At 37.9% G+C, this 25,785-nt stretch overlaps 1 protein-coding gene across 17 annotated transcripts in view; it reads left to right on the top strand.

Moving 5' to 3' along the window:
• Rab3-GEF (Rab3 GDP-GTP exchange factor) overlaps positions 1 to 22,422 on the top strand; it is a 92,338-nt gene extending 69,916 nt beyond the window's left edge. For 16 of the 17 annotated variants that reach the window (XM_087357606.1, XM_087357621.1, XM_087357620.1 and 13 more), the window contains 3 exons: positions 10,346 to 10,418; positions 11,255 to 11,301; positions 16,972 to 22,422. In XM_087357606.1, coding sequence (XP_087213732.1) covers positions 10,346 to 10,418; positions 11,255 to 11,301; positions 16,972 to 17,088 — 237 coding nt within the window. In that variant the 3' untranslated portion in view covers positions 17,089 to 22,422. Of the gene's footprint in view, positions 1 to 10,345; positions 10,419 to 11,254; positions 11,302 to 15,160; positions 15,271 to 16,971 lie in introns of all 17 variants that reach the window. The other variant, XM_087357615.1, reaches the window with a different exon arrangement.
• Positions 22,423 to 25,785: the final 3,363 nt, after the last annotated feature.

Below are 25,785 nucleotides of genomic sequence, written 5' to 3' on the forward strand. Positions count from 1 at the left end.
GACACTTGAAATTTATGCAGTTTTGTTGAATACGGGATCTTTCATTATCCTGCCTGTTTTTAGGAGTTATCGATTTTGTCCCCAATTTATAATCTGAATTTATTTATTTATAATTTATTTATTGATGCTTTTACGTTAGCTCAGACTACGTAGTGTCAATTATAATCTGAAGGAGAACAGTATTCATACACATGATTTTCTAATTGTATGCTGCACTCGCTATTTGAAGGTACCGTCTTACCATTGTCCTGGAGAGACCAAAAATATTTGCCATTGTAGCTACTTTGGTAGTCAAGACTTGAAATATAGGGCTTTCAAATGCAAAGCAGGAAAATAAAATACTCACAGTTATTTGTATTGTGTCACAGAGTATATTTTTTGTGATTTAGTCTATAGAGTAATATCAGGGTGATTAAGTAAAAGGAATCAATATAGCACTGTAGAAGGAAGTGGAAAGAATGTGTCGAAACAGTAAACTCCTATTAGAATCCCCCATACTTTAATGGTATCAACCCAAAGAAATGCTACTTGTAGGAAGACGCTGCAAGGATGGAAAGATTTTTCTTTGTAGTGGTTGCACTGATACAAGAATGATGATGTGGTTTTATATCTTTGCACTTTTACCCGGTGTTTTTGTGATTAATATTTTGGGGGTTGGCCATTATGATAGAGGCAAAGGGAGCGTCACTGCCTGCATGCTGGTAATGCATGAGGATCTTGACATCAAATTCGGCAGCAGAATCTGTTCTAGTGTCGATGTGCAGACCGAAAGTTTCATTGAAATGGATTTTTCGGAACTGGGATTTATGTAGATATTGATAAGATATTAAAATCAGGAGATTAAGGTGTCCTTGACATTGAAGGACTGCAAAATGCTTGTGCAGTTTTGAGAGAGAAATCTTCCAATGTGACCGCACAAGATACTTATGAAATACGATAATGGCTGTTGGAGAAATAAGTTTTGAGGGTGTGGATTAGATTGACCTCTCTCACTCGCTCATTCTGTGGTAATGAACTTCGAGGAACTGACAAGAATATTTTCACCAGAGGATTAGTTTATACTTTGTTATACAGATCTGTCCGCTGTTTATGGGAAGTTAAGTTTTTCATCTGTTACATTGTTTCACCAACAGAAACACAGATGAGTTTCATGGCTGAGAATTGAGTAATAAAATATGTAAGTAACTGAGAATGTAAGTCATAGAAGTCGTCTGAGGATATGAGCCACATCATGGTTTAATAAATTGTGGTGTTTTAACACATTCACTGCAAGTATTAAATTTTTCACCTCTCGTTAAATACCAAGACCGTGGGTGCTTTTTGTTTTATCTGAAGAAATAAAATATTTTACCAATTTTGGGAGAGAAAATAAAATATTTTGGTAGAATTTGAGGATGCGGTATTGTGTATAGCAGCTTTTAGGATGCAGCCAAACTCTGCACGGAGCATAGGGAAATATTGTTTCTATCTTGATATTCTTATTGAGTTATCGCACTATACAGTGGCTTGCTGTGTGTCGCCTTTTATGGAAGAATCGTGAATGATCTTATAATTCTTCTTTTCGCCGTCCAGTTGACATTCAAGATCCTTGTTACGTGTCCATTTAGGTGGTGTGGGTATGACTGTTCATGGTGAGACATCAGACTTGTCAGAGGAAGATGAAATAGTGTCTCGATCACTGCGTATTTATTAGTGATGAAATGATGTCGATTATGTAGTCTTTGGAATGTTTTCTTTGACCTACTGTAGAGTTTGGAGTGGGTAATGAAATAACTGAAAACCACCCTGCAGAAGGTAAAAGAATGCTCTCTTTGGCCACTTTATTGTCTTTACATTACGGGACAATCGGAAAGATAACGATTAGCAGAATCTGTGCCCTGTATAATGAGTGACACATTTGGCTTCGCTGTTGACGTACGTGCCCTTTTCCTCAGGGCTTCGCTAGTTTGTACTGTGTAGAGTTTTGATCCCGTATTTTATCAATTGCTTGTATCAGAAGTTGAAGACATTTATATCTTGGGTGTTTCAAAACGTAAGTTCCCGTGATGTTATCTCTTCATCAAAGTCCTTTGGAACACCTCAGTTTAAATTATTCTTAAACATACTGATATTTTTGTCCAAGAGGGCTTCTGTAAGTTGGAAGCTGATGTAGTGATTGGCCTGATAAACATGGTAGGCTTTCCCTTCAAAGGGCTTTGGTAGGAACCTCACTGTCTCAGCCAAGGTGTCATTCACCCATCATAAATTTCCATGTTTCAAGTGTATATCCCAGTGCACATTCGCACCCTGTGAGCCATTGTACCGTGCGTTGTAATTCTTCCTGGAATGTAGACTTGGAAACATTGGTGGCATATCCTCATAAAGAGAAAGTATTTTTCAGGAATATAGTTCATTTTTAATCTTTCAACAAGAATGTCCAGAACAGGCTGGATTTTGTGTGATTTCAGTTTCTCGCAGTAGCATCTCTGTCCGTGACTGACTTCTGGGATGTTGCATCATGTAGTTTTAATATAAGTTGATTGATGTTTCAGAGATGCTTTCTGCTTCCATCATCAAGGCAACCTGATGATGAAGTTAGTCAGCACCTCGGAAATGTCACTGTATTTCTAAAAGACTACATGGGACAACATCAAAAGAGACATCATCTTCTGGTAGAATTTTGTAAAAGTGATCAGTGTTAGTATTTACATTGGTTGTTGAAGTGAAGGTATCTAAGAATGAGATTAAATGGTTTGAGAGAATATTGGTATGAGTATTATGCCTCATGTTGATTAGAACCTCTCTAATTTGAATTTTAATATAATTCCAGTGAGAATAAACATGAGAAATTTCTTTAATTTTTGTAAGTTTGTGCCCTGTTGCTGTTGACTACACCAGTGTTTTGTGCTTCATTTTGGTAGCTCTGCTTTAATTTGTTGGTGCGTTTGAATTAGTTTGGTGAAAAGTTTCTTCATGAGACTGTTGGTTATAAAATGCTCGAGGTGCCGTATCATGTCGTGGTTGTCAAGACTGCAAATTGCGCTGCGGAAGGGAAATGTCGGGTGATGAAGTCTTTCAGAAATTCCTGGCTGACATGAATTGTCTTATCATTCAGATGGGTCCATTGTCTTCTGATGATGATTCTGATAAACTTGATTCAGGAATAATGTCTGTATCAGAATTGCTGTCATTCAAATTTCTGCAGTTTTGTCAACTGTTGGCACTTGTAATTTCTTGCTTCGGTGGAACTCAGGAAGGAAGCGCTCGATTTCTTGTATCAGCTGTGTCCTCATAGGAAAGCAACACAAAACTGTCATAACACACGTGGGCCAAATATTGTCGCATTTATAAAACAGCAATGTGATAAATAAGAGGGACTGGAGAGAGAAAAAATGTTGTGTGTAATGTGTAGACATGTAAAAGACTATTAAAGCAACATATTTTTGTGGCTTATCCCATTTTTCCTAAAATAATTTTAAGTTTAAAGATAGATTTCAAAGCTTTGCAGTTTTAAATTACCTCTGATGAATGGAAATCTCTGATTTTGGCAGTGAATGTGTTAAGATGCTTGCTTCTATATTGTTATCAGCACAGTTTATGGCCTGAGAAGAGGATTGATCAATAAAGTATTAGAAAGAAGATTTTATGAAGGTTTGTGACAGTGGTTAATTTATTTTGTTGGGCACTGTCCATTTTCTGAGGTATATTTGTTGTACACACAGGTTTGGAAATTGGCAGTACTTCTGTCTTCGTGTGTTTGTTGTTATACTGACTGATTAATTTTTTGCTTAGAATCTTTAGTAACAGTTGACATTAAACTTAGACCTTTTGAACACCAGGTTAGTGCTGCCTTGAGAGTCCACTTATTAACATACTAGCTTAGTGTTCAGAAGATTCTGCATTCAACGCTGGTTTTAAATTGAAACATTATAGTAGAAGTGTCTTCCTTAAAACCAGGAGTCACGTATATTAGATATACCTTAGAGAATGGATAATTAGTGTAACAGAAAGATGAGCTTAAAGTTGGGTTTTTCTGCCTTTATATTTACAATCTTACTTATAATTAAGTATTTTGGAGATGAGGTGAACAAGAAAACTGTTCTGCAGTTAATTTTGTTTTCATTAGTTGTGCCAACTTATAAATGAATTATTTGTTGAAAAATGAAGCGTTTGGGCGTAGAGGTCAGCAGTTGGTTGACATTTGCAGTGCAAGCCTAACATTTACCTTATTGACAGCACTGTTTGCATTATGAACGTACATTTCCTTGCAGATCAGGGTCATGACACAAGAGTTGGCATGTGGACAGAGTGTGCAGCAGAGTGGGGTCTGTCCTGATGAAATGCAAATGCACCGGAGAATCGAGTGCATTGCGTAATTTAAATGCTTATTAAGGATATTTATGTAGTCACTTATTCCTGATTCCTCACAATTATTCATAAAATCATAATGAATAAAAATACTGTAGATATCTTCAATGTAATCAAAATACTTACTGTAGACTTCTGTTGTGTTTCATAGTAATGTTGGCATTAATTTTAGGATTTCGTACATTTTGTTATAAGCTCTGTAACTTATGTAAGACTTGAGGTTCTTACAGCGGTGAGTATGAAGATATCCGTCTTCTGGGTTATTGCGCTGTGTAGTCTGGTCGATGTTAACCAACGTTTCAGAGGTCATACTGCCTCCGTCCTGATGACGGAGGCAGTATGACCTCTGAAGCGTTGGTTAACATCGACCAGACTACACAGCGCAATAACCCAGAAGACGGATATCTCTGTAACTTAGTCCGAAAAATTCTTTATCCAAACATTCATTTTTTTGCAGCAAACACTAATGACGTAAAGAGTGTATTTGCATGTCAAAACTCAAATTTGTGTAATTTATTCCTTACAGAATTGCGAACCAAGACACGCAAGTGTCATGATAATTTATGACTTTGTATGTAATTCATCTCACCAGGGTATTTTGCAGACCCCATCTGCCACATTAGTACACAGCTGGCTGCTGAACCCCTGCGTGTCACCCTAGGAGAAGGGGGTTACCAGCGTGTGTGTTTTATCTGTAATGATCTCTACCCAGTTGTGGTCATCTCCCTGATGATTGTACTTCCTGTGTACTGTTGCAGCATTCATTGTAAAGACCTATAAAATCTGTGTTCCTATTGCCATGTTGCATCTGCAGTGCCCTAACAGTGGCATCAGAACAACATGGACCTAACAATGGTTTGGAAAAATTAGCCAACGTTCTTGTACCCAATAAGTCTGCTGAAAGAATTCCCCGCAAAGTCAAGTTACAATCAGTTTGTCTTGATCTGACCTGCATGAAGTAGCAGCCAGCGCCAACTCTTCTGTCCGTATGTACTGATGATACTGATGATGATGATGTTGGATGTGTTTTATTATTATGATTGTAACTGCAAGGACCTCTCAAAACTTTCCTACTACTATTTGTAATGGTCAAGTTTCTTTACAAGAGACATGCCCTTGCCCGTTAGTCGTAACTCGTCGTTTATCGTTATTGATCATTCTTTGGTTTGTTTTTCTTCTATGACTTATACTAAAAGATATTGCAGTGGTGAATTTTCCCCTTCTAATTTAACATTGTCTTTCCCGCAACCTCCCTCAGTTCATGTGGGAAGGTAGTAGTGTTTTATTTCTAGGTTATGTTTTGTTTCCTTTTGATTCGGTGTTTTCATTCTGCATGAATGCTCTCCACTCCGCTCCATGTCATGCTCTTTAACGTTTAACTTTTTCTGTTACTTTACGTTCAGTTTTTTGTTTACTTTCTTTGAATGTCGTATCTCTCTTTATCTCTCTTTATCTTGCAAGTGGGAAATACAAAACAAAAGGAAATATATTTTCACACAAAACTCTTACTGTGTAACAAATTAAAAGCTTAGGAACTTTTGAGATGGTCCTTGGATGCATATTGCTGTATTTTAGGTTAGGTTGAGCTTGAAAACTAAACAAAGATGAAAGGAATAGACACCACCACACGTACTAAGCACAACTGCAATCTGGTGATGGGTGATCACATTACAATTACAGTGTGTTTTTCTCTCTCTCCGATACTTATTTAATGACATTTATTTTTATGTTTCCACGCATCCAATTGATCGGGTGGATGTGCCAGGATTTTGAGGTACTGAGTGGTGTTGTGGCCACACTGTGTTGGTCTGCTTAGTCCCGTAGTCGTCCTCATCCACGTAGAATTTATTGCTGTGAAATTTAGAATTCTCACATGTGACAACCTGGTAGCATGACATGCACTCCCAGTCCACATTACAGTGCGGAAGTTTTGTTTCAGAACAGACCATCTCACAAGTTTCCTATGCCACACTAGTCTGTAGTTGCAAAATACTCATTCTGCTTGCTTCTTTGTTCTGTTAGCAGTATATGCACGTAGCTGTCGCATGTCTTGGTGGTCAGTAGTTGTGTTACTCTGAGTGTTTAGGGTTTGTATTGGTCCCAATGTGTAGATTAACTAATTCTTTGAGGTCCTCTGTCAGGCTCAGTCCAAAATTCACATTCCAGTCTAGTGTCAGAACGAGTTCTAAACAAAATTAATTGATTTTGTTAAATTGCTTATGCAAAAATAAATGGACTTTAGAACGGATCCTGTGTCAGACTGATATTTGCTCAATAATATTGTAGTCTAATATTAGAGTGAGTCATGAGAGTTTTAAAAATAACCCCAAATGATTTGGACCTCAAAGGGTTGAAACTCTACACTAAGATATCACATGCATTGAGTGAGGGGATAAAGCAAGTCTTAGATATGTAGCCTAAATGTTTCTATTGTGGCATGTTCTTGCGTTCGATGAGCCATTCACTCAATGCCATCCTTCTCTTTGGCACAAAACTCGTCATAACTATTCACACTCAAAGAGTTAATCAGTTTTCTCTCTGAGGAAAGAATAAAGATTGAGTTTCTACAAAATATTTGGACTGAGAGGAGTCGGTATAACAAATGAGTGGAGAAAATTCATAACAAAGATAACATCAGTTTTCAGGGTTTAGCAGCTAATCCCTGAAAGGTGACATATATGCATTGAACACTGACTGAAAATCTAAATAAATTCGTAGTTTGTAGTCTCCTGAAGTAATATTTATGGTAATTAAATGAAGCAGTTTGAACTGGAGATGTCGCATGTTGGGGGAAAACAAATATATAAACAAAGGTGCATTTTACATATGAAAGTAAAACTGTCTAGAGCTACCGTCAGTAACTCTTGTGGAGAGGTGCTCTTGCACATGTAAGTAGTTTTGAGAGCAGACTTGTAAGGCCATGGTAGCCCAATGGAGAGTTACTTTGGAGCACTTCCTGTCATTATATAAGAAGTTTAATGTATTCTCTCACAAGTCTCATATCTAGACATGGAAGGACGGCCATGGATTTTGCTTCGTGAAGGCGAGCCACGCCGAACAGGACTGATTTCTCTCCTCGGTTGCAAATAAACGTTTATCTCCTGTACATTACTCTCAGCACAGCTAAATTAGTAGATATAACTTGCATATCTAAACAAGTATTTGGTGATATGCAGTCTCTTGTGAGACAGGTAATCATCTTGGCACACTCACATACGTGCAGTTTGTCGCAAATTACTCTCATGTTTAAACGCTGTTGATTGAAACTCTAAGTAAGATTCATGTGTCTTTACTGTCGCCCGTATACTGATCTTCAAGACAACAGGAAAATGCAATTCGTGATTGCAATATGGATTTTAAGGAAATATATTTTCAGTCTAGTTGAACACTTTTGTGGTGTTAGTAGTGAATTTTTTGACTCTGTAACAACAAAGAATTTTCTGAATAGCTCTATTAATGTCAGCTGCTGGAATGAGTTATTCGGTCAGTTGTTACGCCATGTAATGGATACATATGGCAGCTGTGACTGGAAACATTGCAAGAAGTCATTGTCCGTAGTGGGATCACGCTGTGTGGAATGTTGTCAAGTGATTCAATATGAGACTTTTCCGAACAGAATCTTTGTTTAGGGAGAATGCAAATGTTGCATGGGCCAGATCATGTGAGTGGATGTTCCAAAACTTTTATTATACATTTTTTGCAAGAAGTGTACGAAATGAACACATGTAGGGCTGGTCGGTCATCTACGCCTGTCCATCCACTGTCTGCAAGATTCAACTTGAGAACCACTGGACAGATTTAGGTGGAATTTGATATGGAAGTTGTGCCAGATAAGCTACCTGAAACATTTCTAAACCAGAAGACAGATGCTTAGTTGACAGTTGTGTAGGAAGAGGTTTGTAGTGGAATAAACTCTGAATTTCAAAATGGCAGACCAGTACATTAATTACATTAGACTTCAACATTCATATTGTCAAAGACTGGATTTTTCCACTCGAGGCTGCGCTTTGTTTCTGTGTTATACTGCAAGACAGATCTCAACACCATTTTACTGTTCTTCCCCCACAGTTTTGCTAAAAGTTCTTATCAAATTTATGTTCTGTTCTCTGCTGCTGATATTTTGGCACAGACTTCTTAATTTTTCCCTGATACTATTTTCCTGAAATGAGCCGGGATAGCTCAGTCAGTATAGTGACTAGCTACGGGCTGGACGACCGGGGTTCGATCCCCAACGGGGGGCAGAGGATTTTTTCCTCTAGCCTCTGCGTCCAGACCGGCTCTGGGGCCAACCCAGCCTCCTCTACAATGGGTACCGGGGTCCTTTCCCGGGGGTAAAGCCGGCCGGGGCGTGATGCTGACCGCTCACCTCCCATCTAGTGTCGAGGTCAAGGAAGAGAGGAGCCATACCTCCACTCCCCCCAAGCGCCTACATGGCGTACAGTGGGACAAACTTTACTTCACTATTTTCCTGAAAGTTAAGAATCATTTCTCATTTACTCAGTCACTTTCCGCATTAGGTCATTTCTTAAAGTTGTTGGATACATTTTCTGCATGATCATGCCTTTGTACATAGATAACTAAAAACGTTTTTAATTAACAGTGATATCTGTCTTGAAATTTCTTCATTGTCATTCTCATCATTCTTTGTAATGTTGCATCTTCCTGAACCAACTCTGAAAGCAACAGTGCCAGTTTTTTTTGTGGTACTCATACAGGATCCTGCTGTAGTATATCTACTTAGGCTCATCTTGAAGCTGTCATTTGCAGCTGGGAACAACAAGTCGTGTGATACCAGGATTGGAGTGTAGACTATAGGAGTAGGTAGTTGTACTGGAAACTTCCGCACGGTGTTGATTCCGGTGTTTGCTGTTTGTTAAGAATCCCCCTCACTCACTTACTCTGTGATGCAGGACATTCTTTGAAAAGTCTGTTGTATACTCGGCTTGTCAAAAAATAGCCCACTTTCTTTATGGAACCTGGAGGTTCATCATTGTGTTTACAACAGCCCTCCACCAGGCTATCCTGAGCCATCTGCATCCAGTTTACTCCATCAATTCCTCTCTCCCTGAGGTCCATCTTAATGTTATCCTCTCACCTACGCCTTTGTGTTCCAAGTGGTCTCCTCCCTTCAGGCCTCCCAACCAGTACCCTGTATACACCCCTCCCACCTCCATGCATGCCGCATGTCCCACCCACCACATCCTCCTCGATTTAATCACCCTAATAATATCAGGTGGGGAGTAGAAGCCACGAAGCTCGTCATTATGCAGTTTTCTCCATGATCTGTCTCCATCTCCCTTTCAGGTCTTAATATCTCCCTCAAAGACCCTCAATCTGACAGCCCCACCCTGTAAAAGGCAACTCGTTAATGAAATCAGGTGAAGCAACTGCCGGATGGACTCATTCATGGCGGACTGGCAAACAGATTGTCTGTGAATGGGGAAGAACGGAAAAAGTTTTTGAAGGAGGCCAGGGCCCACACAGGGCTATAGAGCCAAGGATGATGATGAAAAGAAATGTGTTTGTTACCAGACCTTAACCATTTGATTTCCGTCTTTAGAACCACATGAAGAAGTTACATTTACCACACTTTAGGCCATTATCTTACAGTTGGTCTGTGTGCCCATGTTAACATTGAACATTTTGATAATTTATGTGAGCGTTACCCTGTGGGAAATTATTGTACAACAAAACTGTTTGTCATGGCAATCCAACCCATTCTCCTTATACACCTTCAAAAGTTACAGACCGTAGCTCCATGCTGAAGCTTTTGTGCCAAATGTTTGGGTTGGTAGACAGTTTTAAGCATTCTGTGTAAAAAAAAAGGCACTTTTTCTCGAAATATTTCCGCGCAGTATCAATGTATAGAATGGCAGCTGTGAACTTCTCACTGCATGATGCTGATGTTTCATTCTGTGGTTGTACCCACTTGCTGCATGAATGTAACCTAAAATCTCTCCGAGTTGACAGGCATAAAATGTGTTCTCTGTTCTCACAGTTCTTTGTGCGTCTGGACCACATTCGGAAGTGCTTTACCCAAAAGGGCGGCATTTTTGTCTTGGAGGAATACAGTGAGTAAGAAACAATCTTATGAAGCCTTGAACGCTTGTTGGTGTTGTACTGGAGCTTCATGTTGTTGATGCAAATGGGAATCAGAGGAACGGGCATATTGAGAAGGCCTAGCCTGGGGCTGTATTAAGTTTAAATGTTGTGATGGGTGAATGTACCCATTTAAATATGCTGACGTATCTAGAGGAAGCTTACATTTTACTGCTTCAATCATTGGACCACAGTATAATTCTCTTAATCGTGCTCCTGCGTTTTACATACCAGCGGTTGATGGAGGCTGAGTACACTTTTAATGATCTTCTGTCTTCAGATGTAGATGGAAACTAAATTTGAAGATGGTTTTCTTCTGGGTTGTAGCGCTGCGTAGTCTGGTAGAAGTTTACCAACGTTTCATAGGTTCTTGCTGCCTCCATCATCAGAGGAATGACCCAGAAGACAGTCATCTTTGTACTCACCACTGTGAGAACCTCAAATCTTACTAAACGAAATTTGTAATTGCTTCAAAAGCTGTCATTACAGCTGTTGCAGGAACAGACTGTCAGATAGTCGTGTCTGTATAAGAACAGACTTCATGGCACAAATGTTTAAAAAGTGTCAAAACAGGGTAATTCTTCCCTTCATCTGTCAATTGAAATTTCAACATTTATGAGTTATAAGTATTCCCAGAAATTATAGAAAAATAGTCTTAACAACACCCATGTTTACAGACTAGTTAGCTCATAGAAGGGAGAAACATAGAATTTGTAGATGTAGTATAGTCTTTTTTTAAAAGAGACGTATATATCTCAGAGCATCTCAGAACGCATTCTAATGAATGATGCTCTTTGTTGTCCCACAGATCCAAAGACAAGGCAGATGATACAGCGCAAGTACAAGTCTTCCATGGTGAGTTTTACGTTGCATTTTTCTGGTATGATTTTCTTAACAGACATCCAGAAGTGTCGGGCCATTTTTATATTTTGTGCGTTAATGTAATAGTGATCATGTTGTATATACAAGGTCTGGCAGTTGCGTAACCAGACTGATTCTGTGAAAAATTATACTCGCCTCCAGTGTCTTTAGCATGCGTGGATACAATTTTATTCTGTACTGTCATTAGATTGATGTGAGTGCCCTGAAATGATTCAAAATTGGATGTTTGAAAGAGAATTTTAGTTTCAGAAGCTTGAAGAAGTCGTACAGTCTTGCAATTTTGTTGAAGGTGCCCATGTTAAACTTTGTTTTTTGGCAAAAGTTATTTTAACAATCTTGCTCTGTGGAAATGCGCACGATGTTTTGCATGCATTGGTCTTTAATTTTGATTCTGTTAATATTAACTTTCTTCAAAGTATTGAAGTATTCACTATTATATAACAAGTTCACAGTTCATATCACTTCATTACGCCGTTGTACATTTTAAAACTGGTTATTGGTGTCATCATTCATTTATTTACATATAATCATCATTTTCAGTGCAATTATCAGCACTGTTAGTATGCATTGTTCAGTAAGTCATGTGTTTTGAAGTTTAAGTATGAATCTGGTGATTATATATGATTAGATCACATAGTTCAGAATGACAATAACAGTATCTAGTTTTAAAAGGCACGGTGGTGTAATAGGGCAATATGAACCGTGAATTTGTTGTGTAATAGTGACGGTACTTTGAAGAGAGTTTATTTTGACATTCACATTTCATTCAGTCTCAAAGTTTCTGGAATTTTCTGTTGGAAACTTTTGCAGTTTTTTCTGGATTGCACAAAAAATCCAAGTTCCATCACTAATTACTTGTTTTTCCCAAAAGATCGGCATCATCCATCTGCCTTGCTGAAGGGTTAGAAATTTTACTTTGTTATAATTTTTACTTATATCTGAGATTTTATATTTATTTATTATAAATCTTTCTTTGTGTTCACATTGTCTGTAAAATATAACGTCAGAGTTTTTCCAATCAGTTCATTTCTTCTAAACAGTCGGTCAGTAATCATTTCAATCACTTGGATCAGCTCTTGACATAAAAGAAAGGAAAAGTTTCATTTCTTTTGTTGCTTGAAATATCTTCCCTTCTTTCTTCAATCCACTTAAAGTTATTACTGATCGTTGCCACTTGGTAAACTTTCAGTACATTTTGTAGGTGTTAGTGAATTCTTCTCTAAGTTTACCAAAGGTTTTGTGTTTATTCTCTGTTCCCATCTGGTGTGCCTTACACTCCAGAGGATTTTTCTGGGTGTAAATTTATGGATACAACATTGGTTCTGTTTCCAACCATTGCAGAGATGTTGCAGTTTTAACGTGCACACAGCGAAAAATAAATAAGAATATTTATCAGATGAATTATTGCTACATTTTATTAGATACATTTTGTAACTGTTCAAAATGACTGTCGCAGTTTTTAGTGTCCAGCCTCGCTCGCTCCAAACAAAGAATTTGCTGCCTGTTGAATCATCTTAGGGTGTCCTTGTATGTTAGTAGCAGCATCCATGATCTGGGGCTGGATTTCTTCTCTCACGTGTAATTTGATCCATTGCTTTCATTGAACCCCATAAAAAAATAAATCAAGGTTAGGTTCAGAGATTTCAGTGGCCAAGTTATTAAACTACAATGACCAATGTAGAAATTTTCATAATGGTGATTCAAGAATGTGAAGGTACCCCATCATCCTGAAATAAGATTCTGCGTCTTGTACCATGAAGTGTTGATTAGTTATACCGCAACGCAGTGTCACGTTTAACACTCGCCGTGGATCAGAACCAACAGACAATGGACATAAAAATCCACCTAAGAATTAGAAGTGGTAACATCTTCAATTGAAACTGTCTCTAGGGTTGCCATCTATCAAAGTACACGCAAGTAAGCACTTTTTGTGTGCATGTCTTAAAAGATCCATAGTTAAGCAACAGCTGGGAATAGAGCGAATGTTGTGTTGACATTTTTTTACTCAAAATTGCCGCATGAATCACCCCTCTCCCATAACATCTACGTTAAATAAAAATCAACTCCGTTTTGTTTGTGTATGGCAGACGAGCTGTGAGTCCAGTCATTTCGGACCTTGTATCTCTCTTATAGCAACTGGAGAAGCTTTACATTCTTGTGTATGAACTCATCTTTGCTTTATAAAGTGGACAGTGTAATTTTTATCGTACTTTTCATGAACTCTTACTACTTAATACTTGAGTTATGTGTCATCTTCTGATTTTGACATGAACTGCAGGACCCAATACTAAATCCTTCGTCAAATAGAAAAATCTTTACTCAGAGTCTGAAAGCACTTTTTTCTTTTTGTCTTGAATTGGTTATTTCAATTTAGTGCATTTGTGTGTTCTTTGTAACACCCAATGTCTCGGCGTGTTTGCTTGATCCCAGTGAAGCCTCTTTGCATTAGCATTTGCTACATTCTCTGTATTTACCCAGAGTTAGTAGGAATGATGATGATGATGATGTTGATGATCCACAGCAGTCATCCATTTCATCTGTCTGTGGCCAGTTTTGCTGTGTCACTGTCAAAATGAATTATATCTTTCTAATCGAAGCAGGTCAGATTTTATGCCTTTATCATTTTCTGTTCAATATGAACTTTTACATTGCATTCTTGTCTTTTGACTAAGTATCCAGCACCTTCCAACATTTGAAATTGAAATCATTTCTTGAAGAATCCAGTTTTAATTTTTGGTCCTTTTTCTTGTTGCGCAAGTGCCCCCCTGCGCGTCCTCAGTTTTGTAATTAGAGCAGAGTTCATGTATGCAGTTTTTATCAAATTGTTTTTTGTAATGCCAGTAAAAGCTGTTAATTTGAGATGAGAATGATAGTGTGGTTATGAATTGTTTATTTGGAAATAATAACTGTGGCTAATTTTAAGAAATTGCTTGGAGAGAGAAAATAAGTACCTGATTGGATTGTCAGTCTGTGGCCAAGTGCCAACCTTTTGAATTTAACATTGGTTCAGATCTTTAGTTTTAAATAGATCTGTCTGGTACAACAGTTTCACACAGTGAAATTTGAAAGAGTTTCATGCAATCAATTTGCTATATAGTGGAGTAGTGGTATTCTCTGTTCATCTGCTTTCTTTATTCTAATATAAACTCTTACTGCATTTCTAAAAAAAATCATTATATATGTATTTACATTACAGTATTTTTGTCTTATTCAGGATATTTTTTGATTTCCACACATCTGTCAAATTTCAATAAAATTTATTATGTGGTTTCTGCATGCAGACATAGGCAGATGAACCACTTAAGCTTAGTGTTAATGTGTCTGGTTTGTAATTCAGAAATAATCTGCTTTTATGTTCCGCCTCAGTCCCTTCGAATTGAAGGTGGACAGGCTATGAATCATCTTATAGATCTGTTATCCCTCATTCTCTATCTCAGCCCCTCAGCAGTTTAATCATTGAGGTCCATTCACTTTAACATGACACATCCAGTTTATTTTGGCGGTATTCTGCCTGACATGATTTTATGAACATTTGACTAAGATACATCTTTTTAATGTATGGCAAACATAGGTCACATTTCACTTTAATTTTTAAACATTAATTTTTTTTTACACTTGGTCCAACATTCAAGCAGAACATTGTTTTCTGAATGACAGCAACTGACAGAGGACGTCTTTTGAGGTGTGGGTCATTGAAAGTATGAAAGTGCCAAGACCAGTTCACGTTGTTTGAATTTTGAAATATGTTGCACTGGAAAATTATTTTCAAATGTTGGACTGAGTGTGACAGGGAACCGGAAGTGGGCTGCCTTGATGATGTGTGTCTGTCTAGGCTGAAGGGCTGAATCTCAATCTCCATCGAGTCATTTCCGTTAGAGTCGCGCAGCGGATCGTTCTGTGGCAGCGGTCTCCTGCCTGAATGCATGCTGTTGTTTTGTTTTGGTTTGTAGTTTGTTTTTACTTTCCTTTATTTTGTGTTTGTTTGTACAGGGGTGTCCAGAACATGTATTTATCACAAGTACTGTCTGATTTGTGACACTTATGGCATTTCTTTTATTCATGAAACCTGAAGCTTTGTTACCACCACGACAAAATCACCAGACCCTATTATGAGCCTTTTCACTCAGGTTCATAATTCTGTGTCCCTACAATCCATTGCACTCCTATTTTACCGTCTGTTTCTAGTCTCCCAGGAGGTTTCATGTTGCAAGTGTGTGTGCATGTTTTGTTTTCCAATTACCGCTTTCTTCTGTTTTTTAGTAGACTTTATTATATGACTCTCTCCATGCTCCTGTTACTTTGTTCAGTTTCTCTCCTTGGTAGTTTGGTTTGAAAATCCTTTATCCTTGGAGCAAGAGACCAAGTTTCCCACCCGCTTCTCTAAACAGACCTTAAAGAGTACATACGTACACATTTTAGCGTACTTATTTATGTACTGTAGAAATACAATATTAATTTGCTGAGATGTGGTTTGAGTGTGCGCTGGGAGCATGTTGGACACCCCTGTGCTGCTTGAGGCGTGGCTGCGCTGCACAGCTGATTTCATGACTCGGCTCGTGCTTATGGTACAGTAGCGTGTTGTTTTTTTTGTTGTACAGTCTTGCCTCTCACACTGACATGTTCATTGGCTACAAAGTTTGGTCAGTCTTACAGGGCCCATGTCACATTCTTTTGTGAGAGGAAGGTTAGGTTATGTTAGGTTAGGTAAGGTTATGTTAGGTTAGGTAAGGTTAGGTTAGGTTAGGTTATGTTAGGTTATGTTAGGTAAGGTTATGTTAGGTTAGGTTAGGTAAGGTTAGGTAAGGTTATGTTAGGTTATGTTAGGTTAGGTAAGGTTATGTTAGGTAAGGTTAGGTTAGGTTATGTTAGGTTAGGTAAGGTTAGGTTAGGTTAAGTTAGGTTAGGTAAGAGCAAATTAATACAAAAAATATATAGTGAATTCACAGAGTGAAGATTTTATGCTACTAATTAGAAAAATGTGATCTATAATTGTAAATAATGTACGAATAAGACAAAACAAATGAATTAATGATGTCACTGAATAAATTATGAACAGAAACTGATAGCATAGGAATGAAACAGTTGTGATTTTGTGTAAGTAATAATGGCAGCAAGACAGCTTCTAAAGCATGATTTTGTCGTTCTGCATGCAGTGAGCTGACGACTTTGAGGCTTGTGTAAGAAATGCGCACTAATGGGAAACCCTATAAAAAGGAAGGCTGTCTTCCAACATTTCAGAGGTGCCTGCTACCTCCATAATTAGGGCATCAGTAAACTTCTACCAGCGTACACAACACAACATTCCATAAGACAGTCGTCTTCCTACTCACTGCCATAAGAACCTGAAATCTCACCTGAGTTAGACAGGGAAACGCTGAAATGGATCTTAGCAAAAGATGTAAATTGTATTCAGCTGGATCAGTCTTTGGTCCAGTGGTGCGCTGTTGTGAATTTTGGTGATTTAGCCGTAGGGAATCTCTTGATTATCTGAATAACTCAGTTTGCAACACTAAGTTTTAATTAGTTTGTTAGTTGGCAAGTCAGTTATTTAGTTGGTTGGTTATTTTCAAACTATTGAACCAATTTAGTAAAGAATACCCGTGTATTGCGTAGTGACTATTGTTTGTTAATATTACGTTTCAGTCGGACCAGATCTGCTACTCTGTGCTGTGCGTCTTCTCGTACATTGCCGCGGGCCAGGAACAGCGCCGCCTGCAGCAGCATGTCGCAGCCGAGCTCCCTTCTACACGGCGTCACTGACCCACATAATGGGCTCTGCATTTCACTGTAGTGAGCAGTTTGTTGTCTGCTGTGGGTGTAGCTCTGCTCATTTCACGCCTTTCCGTTCACCTTCCTCCATCTGAATCCTTGCACACAAATTCTGAGATGTGTTATGACGAGTTTCGTAATTGGACACGCCCCTTCCACGATTGACAGTGAGGACTATTGTTTATTCTGTATGGATTTAGTCAACTGTTCTGCTTAACTATCTGCGTTATATCATTTCTATGGTAATATAATTATGAATTGTAAATTGGGAAGGATGCACAAGAAAATGATTGTGATCTTCTTTGAAGGGATAACCCAACATTTGCCTGGAAGGACTGAGGGAAAACTCAGTAGACTTAAGTCAGAATGACAAAGATACAAACTCCATGTTGATTTCCTACCAGTTACTGGAGGTCATGAATATAACCTGAAGTTTGCAGGGGAGCATACGATTATCCTTCCTAATGAAGCTGGAACTCTCAGTGCTAATGTTACTTATAAAATCTGCCTCTAAATGACTCCAACTCATTAACACAACTTTGTGTTGGTCATTGAGAGTGTCTTTTAGGATCGTGTATATTAATTTTGATTAAAAGATTACTTTTAATTGGAATTATTATTATTATTAAGTGTTCTGTCTTGGAATATCTTGATTAAATTAAGTTTTTTAAACACAATGATGTGTCTTATGATAACATTAAGAACTGCTGGACATCAATGATACTGAATATTCAGATTTCGCTAAACTAGAATTTGATTGGTATATAATTCCATGTTAAAAAAGCTGTAAACATGATACATCCATTGGTTGGTTCATCACGTCTCTCAGCTACCTCTTCAGATGATATATAAGGGTTTGTATATTCCTCCAGTTTTGTTCACTTGGCTGGATTGAAGAGGGTGGTTCTTTATTATGGGGACGTGTTTGAGTCAGTTGACATCCCTGCTCTTCATAACCAAGTAATGCTGCCATGTAGGCGCTTGGTGGGAGAGAAGGTATAGTTCCTGCTTGTTCTTAACCTTGACACTAGATAGGGGTGACTGGTCAGTGTCTTTCCCCAGAGAAACAACCCTCGTAGCCATCGGACAGGGGGCTGGGTGGGCCTCAGAGCCAGAGGAAAAATCGCCGGTCGTCCAGTCCGTAGTAAGTCACTATACTGACTGAGCTACCCTGGCTCCTTCCTGGTCTTCGTACAAGTTGAAAAATTCCGTATTTATTGGGTTGGATTATGTGCAGGAGAATTTAGTCAGGATTGCCTGTCGCATAATTGTTAAGTGGTGGACCTTCCTTTCCATCCTATTTGTAAGTAATGAGATCTTCAGAAACATCCCTCTTCCATGCATGAAGTAAATAAAGGAGACTTCATCAGTCACACATTCTGTTCAAATGTCACGTACATGACAGAAATGTGCAGTGGGTCCTCGATATCCATCAACTTCAAAATTCGTCGTCTCTTTTATCTGACGTCGCCTATTTAACACCATTATTTCCACTCCATCATCATGTTGCCATCTGCCTCATGCTTCATGTATGTCACTTCCTATCAGTCAGCAGCTTAACATTCTGACAAAGGAAGTCCAACATTCATAAAATTACATTCCAGTCCAAACCCAGAAATTGTAAAATTGAAATAAAATAAATAAGACCTCTTGATGCCTACTTATATAAAAAGCCCTAGCAGAAATTGTAAGTTAATAATAGTTATTAATTAATTAATTGAAGGAATTAATTCTTTCAGTCCACAGTTTCCACTAGCTTAGATTCACTTGGAGATCTAAGTAGAACTCAAATGGATCTTAAAGAACTAGGGTTTGGACTGAGGTCAATTGTGATGATTCTGTAGGTTTCATAAAGGATGTAATTTTTTGTCCAGCTGAGTGGCTGCTTGCTTCATGGAGTTAAGATTCCTGCTAATGAAAGTTTGCTAACGTAGCCTAGACATTTCAAGTCTTATTAATTTTTAGCATACAAATCCATTTCATACAACATATCAAGTTTCGGACGTCTACCTGCAGCGAGATACGGTTTTTGCTTCAAACTGAAAGCTGAACTGTTTTACACAAAGTGGCATTAGTGTTGCTCCCACCTTAGAACTTCGCGTTACTAACAACGAGAAATAAAAATACCACAAAGTTGGGATGACCTCAGATGGCATGTTTATAGCAGGTTTCATGAAAACTACAAAATTGTTGAAAATACATTTTTGGGAGATTTGTTTATGTCCTTAAAAGAACACAATGGTTATTTTAATGGACCATTTGAATTAAAGTAAAATCTTCATCACAGACTTTTAGTATATATTTGCTGTTATTTCATCCTTTGAAGATATTTTTGCTTTAAATATGTGAATGTATTCTCATCACAAGGAATTTATTTTTTTTGTTGCACTGTATTATCTGCAGGAATATTAAGTGTGTTGAGTGTGCATGTGTATTTTTCTAACTTTGGCACCATTTTGGGATGGACCACCCACTAATTTCCTCTGCGTTATTAAATAAACGTACTACATGGGCCATCAGGACTTGCTGCGACCTTTGAGGTAAGAAGGAAACACTTGAATCAGACAATTGAAAATGTTTGTGGAATCGTTACCAATTCTGAATGGACGTGATGTGTGATGGACCATTCTTTTTATACTGAAATTGAAATCATCCTTGTAGATGGCTAGAATAAGAAACACGTGCGTTGCCAGTATTCGTAAAGCTTTGAAATGATTAGCTCTAGACAATGTTGTACGGCCATCCCAGTTGTTAAAATGTCTGCAGTGCAGATTTTTTTGTTTGTTTTAGGAATTTGCACAGAAAAAGATTACAAATGCTTTGTTCATTGAAATGAAAGTGGCTTAGGAGCGATGTCACATTTCATCAGCGGTCGTGGGCTTTGCTACTAAGCACTGTTTCAGGATCACAGGATTTCAGCTGTGCCCCTCTGACTGTTGCATTAAGAACAGAGGATGGATTTCAGAACTGGAAGTACATGTCTCAGGATTTAATTGATGCCAAAATCTTATGAAGGTGCAGTTCAGCTCCAAAATTAATTCTTTGAGTACATGCTAGAAATTTCAAAATTAATTTTGTATTCTTCATCTTTGTTTGATGGTAATTAAGTATAGTTCCATTAATTACAAACAGATTTTTACATTTTAAGTATTTCTTCTCATAACAAAACATAAACAAATGTTTTGATATTCTTTATTTCCTCATTTCTTTCTTATTTTTGTGTTTCCTTCAGAACTTTTTCAGTAATACTTACGTAATTGCAACTGTTATTTTATTTACAAGATAAAAACTGTCTTACGATATTGCGCGTATTTTTGTATGGCGGAAACTGTCTTCTCCAGTTCCTGTTCTTGAAAGTGTATTATAATTATTATTATTTATTACTTAATTTCTGTACGAATAGACACTCGGCCTTCACGGGATATGGGCTGAAGGTTGCTCCCAAGTCCTCTTGAGATTATTCAATGGAACAAAATATATTTAAAATTAGAAGTATGGGCGGAAAGGCTAAAACAGCGGTATCATCAGTACATTTCTCTGGAAATGTGTGAAATCTGTACTCTTAAAATATCCAAGCAATAGGATGATTGTGAATGACGATGTGTATATATATATATATATAGGCATTTGTATATGGTTCATTACATTACTGTTACTTGGTTTGTGATCTGTATTTATGTGAATACATACATTTAGTTTCTTACACAGTGTTTGTACATACTCGTGTTGAAATGTCTGACATTATAATTACTCTCTGAAGAATATGGCGATGCCTCCAGGTGAAGGTGGTGTCGTTTGCTAGAGAAACATTGTGAACAGCAAAAGTAATAACTTTAATATGTACCCATTATTTAATTTAGTGTTAAAAGTCAGAATGTTGTAATACGCTCAACTGTTAGAATTGTGCGAATAGTGAGTCTTGTGGTCTCTGCTTTCCGGTGGACACGGATATAATAAAGCTGTGGGCCCATTTACAACTGGGACCCAATGAACTTGTAACTCTTCTGTGGCCACGAAGCTGCCATAAATCTTTGAAGAGTAGTTGGAGTCACAATATAAAATGTGTGTTCTGGTACTTGCCTGCAATTTTATCCCAGGCTATAAAATAAGCTCTTGTCTTACATGGAAATTGTTACTAATTAGAAACAAGAATTTCTGCAACCCACGTATTATGAAAAATATTAAGATATATCAGTTTATGAAATTGCCGTGTCCTGGTGGATGCCGTAGGAGTCGTCATATGATCAGTTGCTCTCAAAATTTAAGGCCTGGCTGATATTTTAGTTTGGTATTTAGTTAAACGTTTATGGCAATCTAACCTCTGTCCCTTTCTATCCACTGAGTTTGTATTTCACATCATGCTCAACTACTACAGACTTAAATTTCTAAGTAGTATTTGCGGTTTCCATGGCACTGAGTCCAAAGATGGCTGTCTTCTGGGTTATAGCGCGGTGTAGTCTGGTAGAATATTACTGACGTTTCAGAAATCCTTGTGATAAGTTATCACCATGATGATGGAGGAAGGAAGGACAGATGATTGGATTGTGCAGTAACGTGTGATTTTCTTATGTGAGAGGACGAGCCCACCAGCTGGTGTATTGCTCTGTGAATATGCAGTAAATGAAGAAATTAACTGCTCTCACTTGCAGTGTTTATGTTTGCTATTTTAAGATTTACATAAAAAAAAAATTTGAGCAGTTTGTGTTCTCTTTAACTTAATTTGAAAGCGTCCTTAAACAACTTTTCTGAATTCAGACTTCAAATTACTTATTTATTATCATCCAAACTGTAAACAGACATTGTCTCTGAGACATTGCTGGTGACTTTGTCTGAACATCTATGCCATAGATCTGAGATTCTGTCCTGAAGATGAGAGTACCAGGTCCTTTGAAATGCCACTTTTATCACATCAATCAGAATTGCCATAAAGACCTCAGAACTCGCAAAGATAAAGGCAATAAAAATTTCAGAATTTATTGTTATATATTTGTAAAATAAATATTGGCTTGAAGATGGCGGAAGACAGCCATCTTCGTACTTGCCTCCTGTGAGATCCTGAAATCCTACTAAGGAATGGTTTGCTGAACTCTGTTAGAGATTTGTGCTTCATGTTATAAAAGACTCTGGAGAAAACAGTGTATTAGCAGTCAAAGTTTGGAACTTTTTAATAATGTGTTGTTGTTGTTGTTGTACATGCTCTCACACCAGTTGCAAATTTTCTTTCAAGAATGAAACACCAGTACATGAAGAATGTTATTTTATTTCAGATACTTATGTGAACATATCATTAATAAAATTTGCGTCAAACAGCATCTTATTTGATAACACCCGCCACAGTTGTAATGTGCCCAGTTCTCTAATAAAATTCTTAGTGTACAAATTGTACAAAGTTTATATGTCCAGTACAAGCGGTGTATTAAAATGTTGTTGATCCAAAGAATTATTAAATTTGTTATGTTTATTTTCAGCTGTACACACATTTTAAAAGTTAACATCTCTATTCGTAGTGTGCAGTTTCAATTACGTGTTCCAGTGACAGTCTCGCAGACTCTGATGGTGTCGCAGGTTAGCAGCTCATCCAGGCATGCGTATTTATACACATTTCTGTAGTAACCTGTCATCGTATTCATAGTCGGCTGTGACTTGCATTGAAATAAGCGAATGCTCGTCACCGTTGGCTGCAGGCACAGGGGTAGGTTGTTCAAAGACCAATCAATGCTAGAACTGGAAGCGCTTGGTTTTTTCTGCGTTTACTTCTAGACAGATTTTCTTACTAGTTCCTATGGTATTTATGATTCCACCCAGTAAATCGACATCATTGATCTATGGAATTTAAATTAACCAAAATGGCAGTATTGTTTAAATAATACATTACACTTGCACATAATTTTCTTAAATATTAAACAAAAACTGTTAAAATTTAAACTGGCTTTTAGTTATACATTTTAAATCACTACCATGGGTTTATTTGTGGATAGCAATTATGATACAGGCTTAAGCTAAGTAACATAACCTGCATTTCATTATCACTGTACACTGATAAATGGTATGAATGGTCATGCTTCTTTTAAAATACTTAGGAATTAATTAAATGTGCAATGGCCCCTTCGCATAGCTTACAAGACAGTTTTCAGTGTCCCCCTCCAGATGGCATAAAAATTATTACAGAAGGATCCAGTAATGTTCTTCCATCTTGCAATTAACAAAGCAGCTACAATCACTCCAGTGTTCTAAAGAGAGATCGGCAAGTCCCACTTTCCCTCCTGTGTTTTCAAAACTGCAGTTACTTTCTGCTTCAGCCATCATTGTCGTGCAGATCAGTCAACTTATTCTTGTGATCTGTGACAGTGGAGGAAACTACTGCAACATCTGCTCGAGTCTTGTTTTATTTTGAGGTTACTGTCAACCTAACCTCAACATGTTATGGGAATGGTTTATACCTCAACATGAACATTTGGAGCTGAAATGGTCAAGTTTGATTTCAATAAAGTCAGCCTGTGCCCCATTTTGCAACGAGGGTGTGTGTTTTGAGGCTAAGACACTGACCGCAGTTGGTTTAATCCAGGGGTGAGCAATCTGCATGTCACATGTGACTCAAACTTTTTAAAAGGTCCATCACATGATTTAGGAATTGGCCAGTGGGACAGGCAAGAATTTTAAGATACTGAAGAACATTGATATGAATGTATACATTACCTAGGCATAAGGGTACAGAATAGAAAAATAATACTTTAATGAAACAAAAATTTTGGAACTGTATACCTGCAGTCTTAACATTACATTTTCCGTTATTAGAATCATATTAAATTTAACAAAATGTTAACACTGTTGTGGTATTAATAACTGGAGTTTTATAAAATATTAATTTATAAAACTTAAATTATATCAAACCAGAATTGATTGCTAACAAACGAAATTTCAGTAAACTCGATTGTAAGGAGAAATACAGCTATTATCTGTACTCTTTAGTGTCTACAATAACATGTTTTATTCTGCAGATCTAAACAAATACATAAATAGCCAACTCTTGGTTTAATCTATGTCTTCTTTCTCCTGCTTTTCTAACCTCAAACTTAGACAAGTCTTCAGTTCGTACTGAATTAAGGGCGTAATGGAGGAACTGGTGTCTTTTCTTCGTTCCAGGAAAGGCCGTAGTATGAAGTGTGAGAGAGAATAGGATTTGAGGTTTTCACGGTGGTGAGTCATCCTCATCGCCCTGATGATGGAGGCAGCAAGGACCTCCGAAATGTCAGTAAACTTCTACCAGACTACACGGTGCAACAACCATCTTTAAGAGAGAGAGACTTAGATTGTCGTTATAAAGATATAAGTCGTGGAATTTCAACGCAGTCGAATAATATTGATATTATAGTCGGTGTTTGTTCAAATATTTAAAAGAGGGTAGCTAACGAGAAAAATCACAGTATCTTACAATCGAAAAGGGTACCAAAAAAGTGATTTCAGTATGAATTCTTCGAAAAGAAGCCTCGATGTAGACGAAGTGAGGTTATGAAGAGCCGTGTACCGAGGGGCGGTGAGTCTTTCAGATGTTAAATGTGAAGTAGGAGCTTCACGCTGGCTGGAATTCCACAGAGCACGGGGACCTCGAAAGACAGAAGACGTCACACACAAGGGATAAAACTTTCAAGGGTAAGGAACGTTTTTGCAGGAACACCACAGTAATTCAATGTCAATGTGATTTCAAGTTGGTGGAGTGAACGAAACCAAAATTTCTGTGTAACTCAAAATTCAATCGCGTGTGTCTCGGTGTGATTTTGGTGTAAACCATAATTCAGTGATTTCCAACTGACTGACGCAAATGGCGGCCACTTTTGCACCTGGCACGACGTCCGACACATCTTAGGGGAGCGGGGAGATGCTCGTCAGAATCGTTCGTCGTAATAAAAACAGATTTCATTGGTACTTTCTGTTCTCGTCTTACGGTAAATAAATGTTTTGTGCTAACGAAAAGGAACCTGTTAATGCCAACCGAGATTTAGCTTGAGACCAAGCTATTTCGGATATTTTAATTCCAGTCGTAAATTAATAATCCCAGGTTTTGTGTCCGTACATGAAGATTACTTAAGATGTCGCCTTTAAATCATTTTAGGAACGTCGGTTGGATGATGTTCATAATGCGGGAATGTCATGGAGATTCCACGGGGTGAGGTTGTGAGTGGCTCGTAAACCAGGACTCAGGTGGCACAAATTTGGTATTTACATGCATTCTTATGAGTAACAAGGCGAGGTCACATTAAAAATTACGACGCTTGGAGTGGTTATACACGTAAGAGTAATTCATGGAGTTGGAAGTTTTGTATACCCAGAGCAGTTGTGGAATCCAAGGAAGACGCTGAAGAGATGGTAGGTCGAACAGCGTCTTTGCTTCAGAATGGGGAATCAAGTATCCAAACCTAGGGTGGAGGAGGCAGGATGACCTCTGAAACGTCGGTAAACTTCTACCACACTACACGGCGCAACAACTCAGAAGACAGAAATCTTCATCGCCCTGATGATGGAGGCAGTATGACCTCCGAAACGTCGGTAAACTTCTACCACACTACACGGCGCAACAACTCAGAAGACAGAAATCTTCATACTCTGATGATGGAGGCAGTATGACCTCTGAAACGTCGGTAAACATCGACCAGACTACACGGCGCAACAACCCAGAAGACAGAAATCTTC

The sequence above is a fragment of the Zootermopsis nevadensis genome, unplaced genomic scaffold (genome assembly GCF_977971745.1).
Source record: "Zootermopsis nevadensis isolate Lab colony 2312 unplaced genomic scaffold, Znev_1.0 Znev_ptg000028l, whole genome shotgun sequence".
Classification (NCBI taxonomy): Eukaryota; Metazoa; Arthropoda; class Insecta; order Blattodea; family Termopsidae; genus Zootermopsis; species Zootermopsis nevadensis.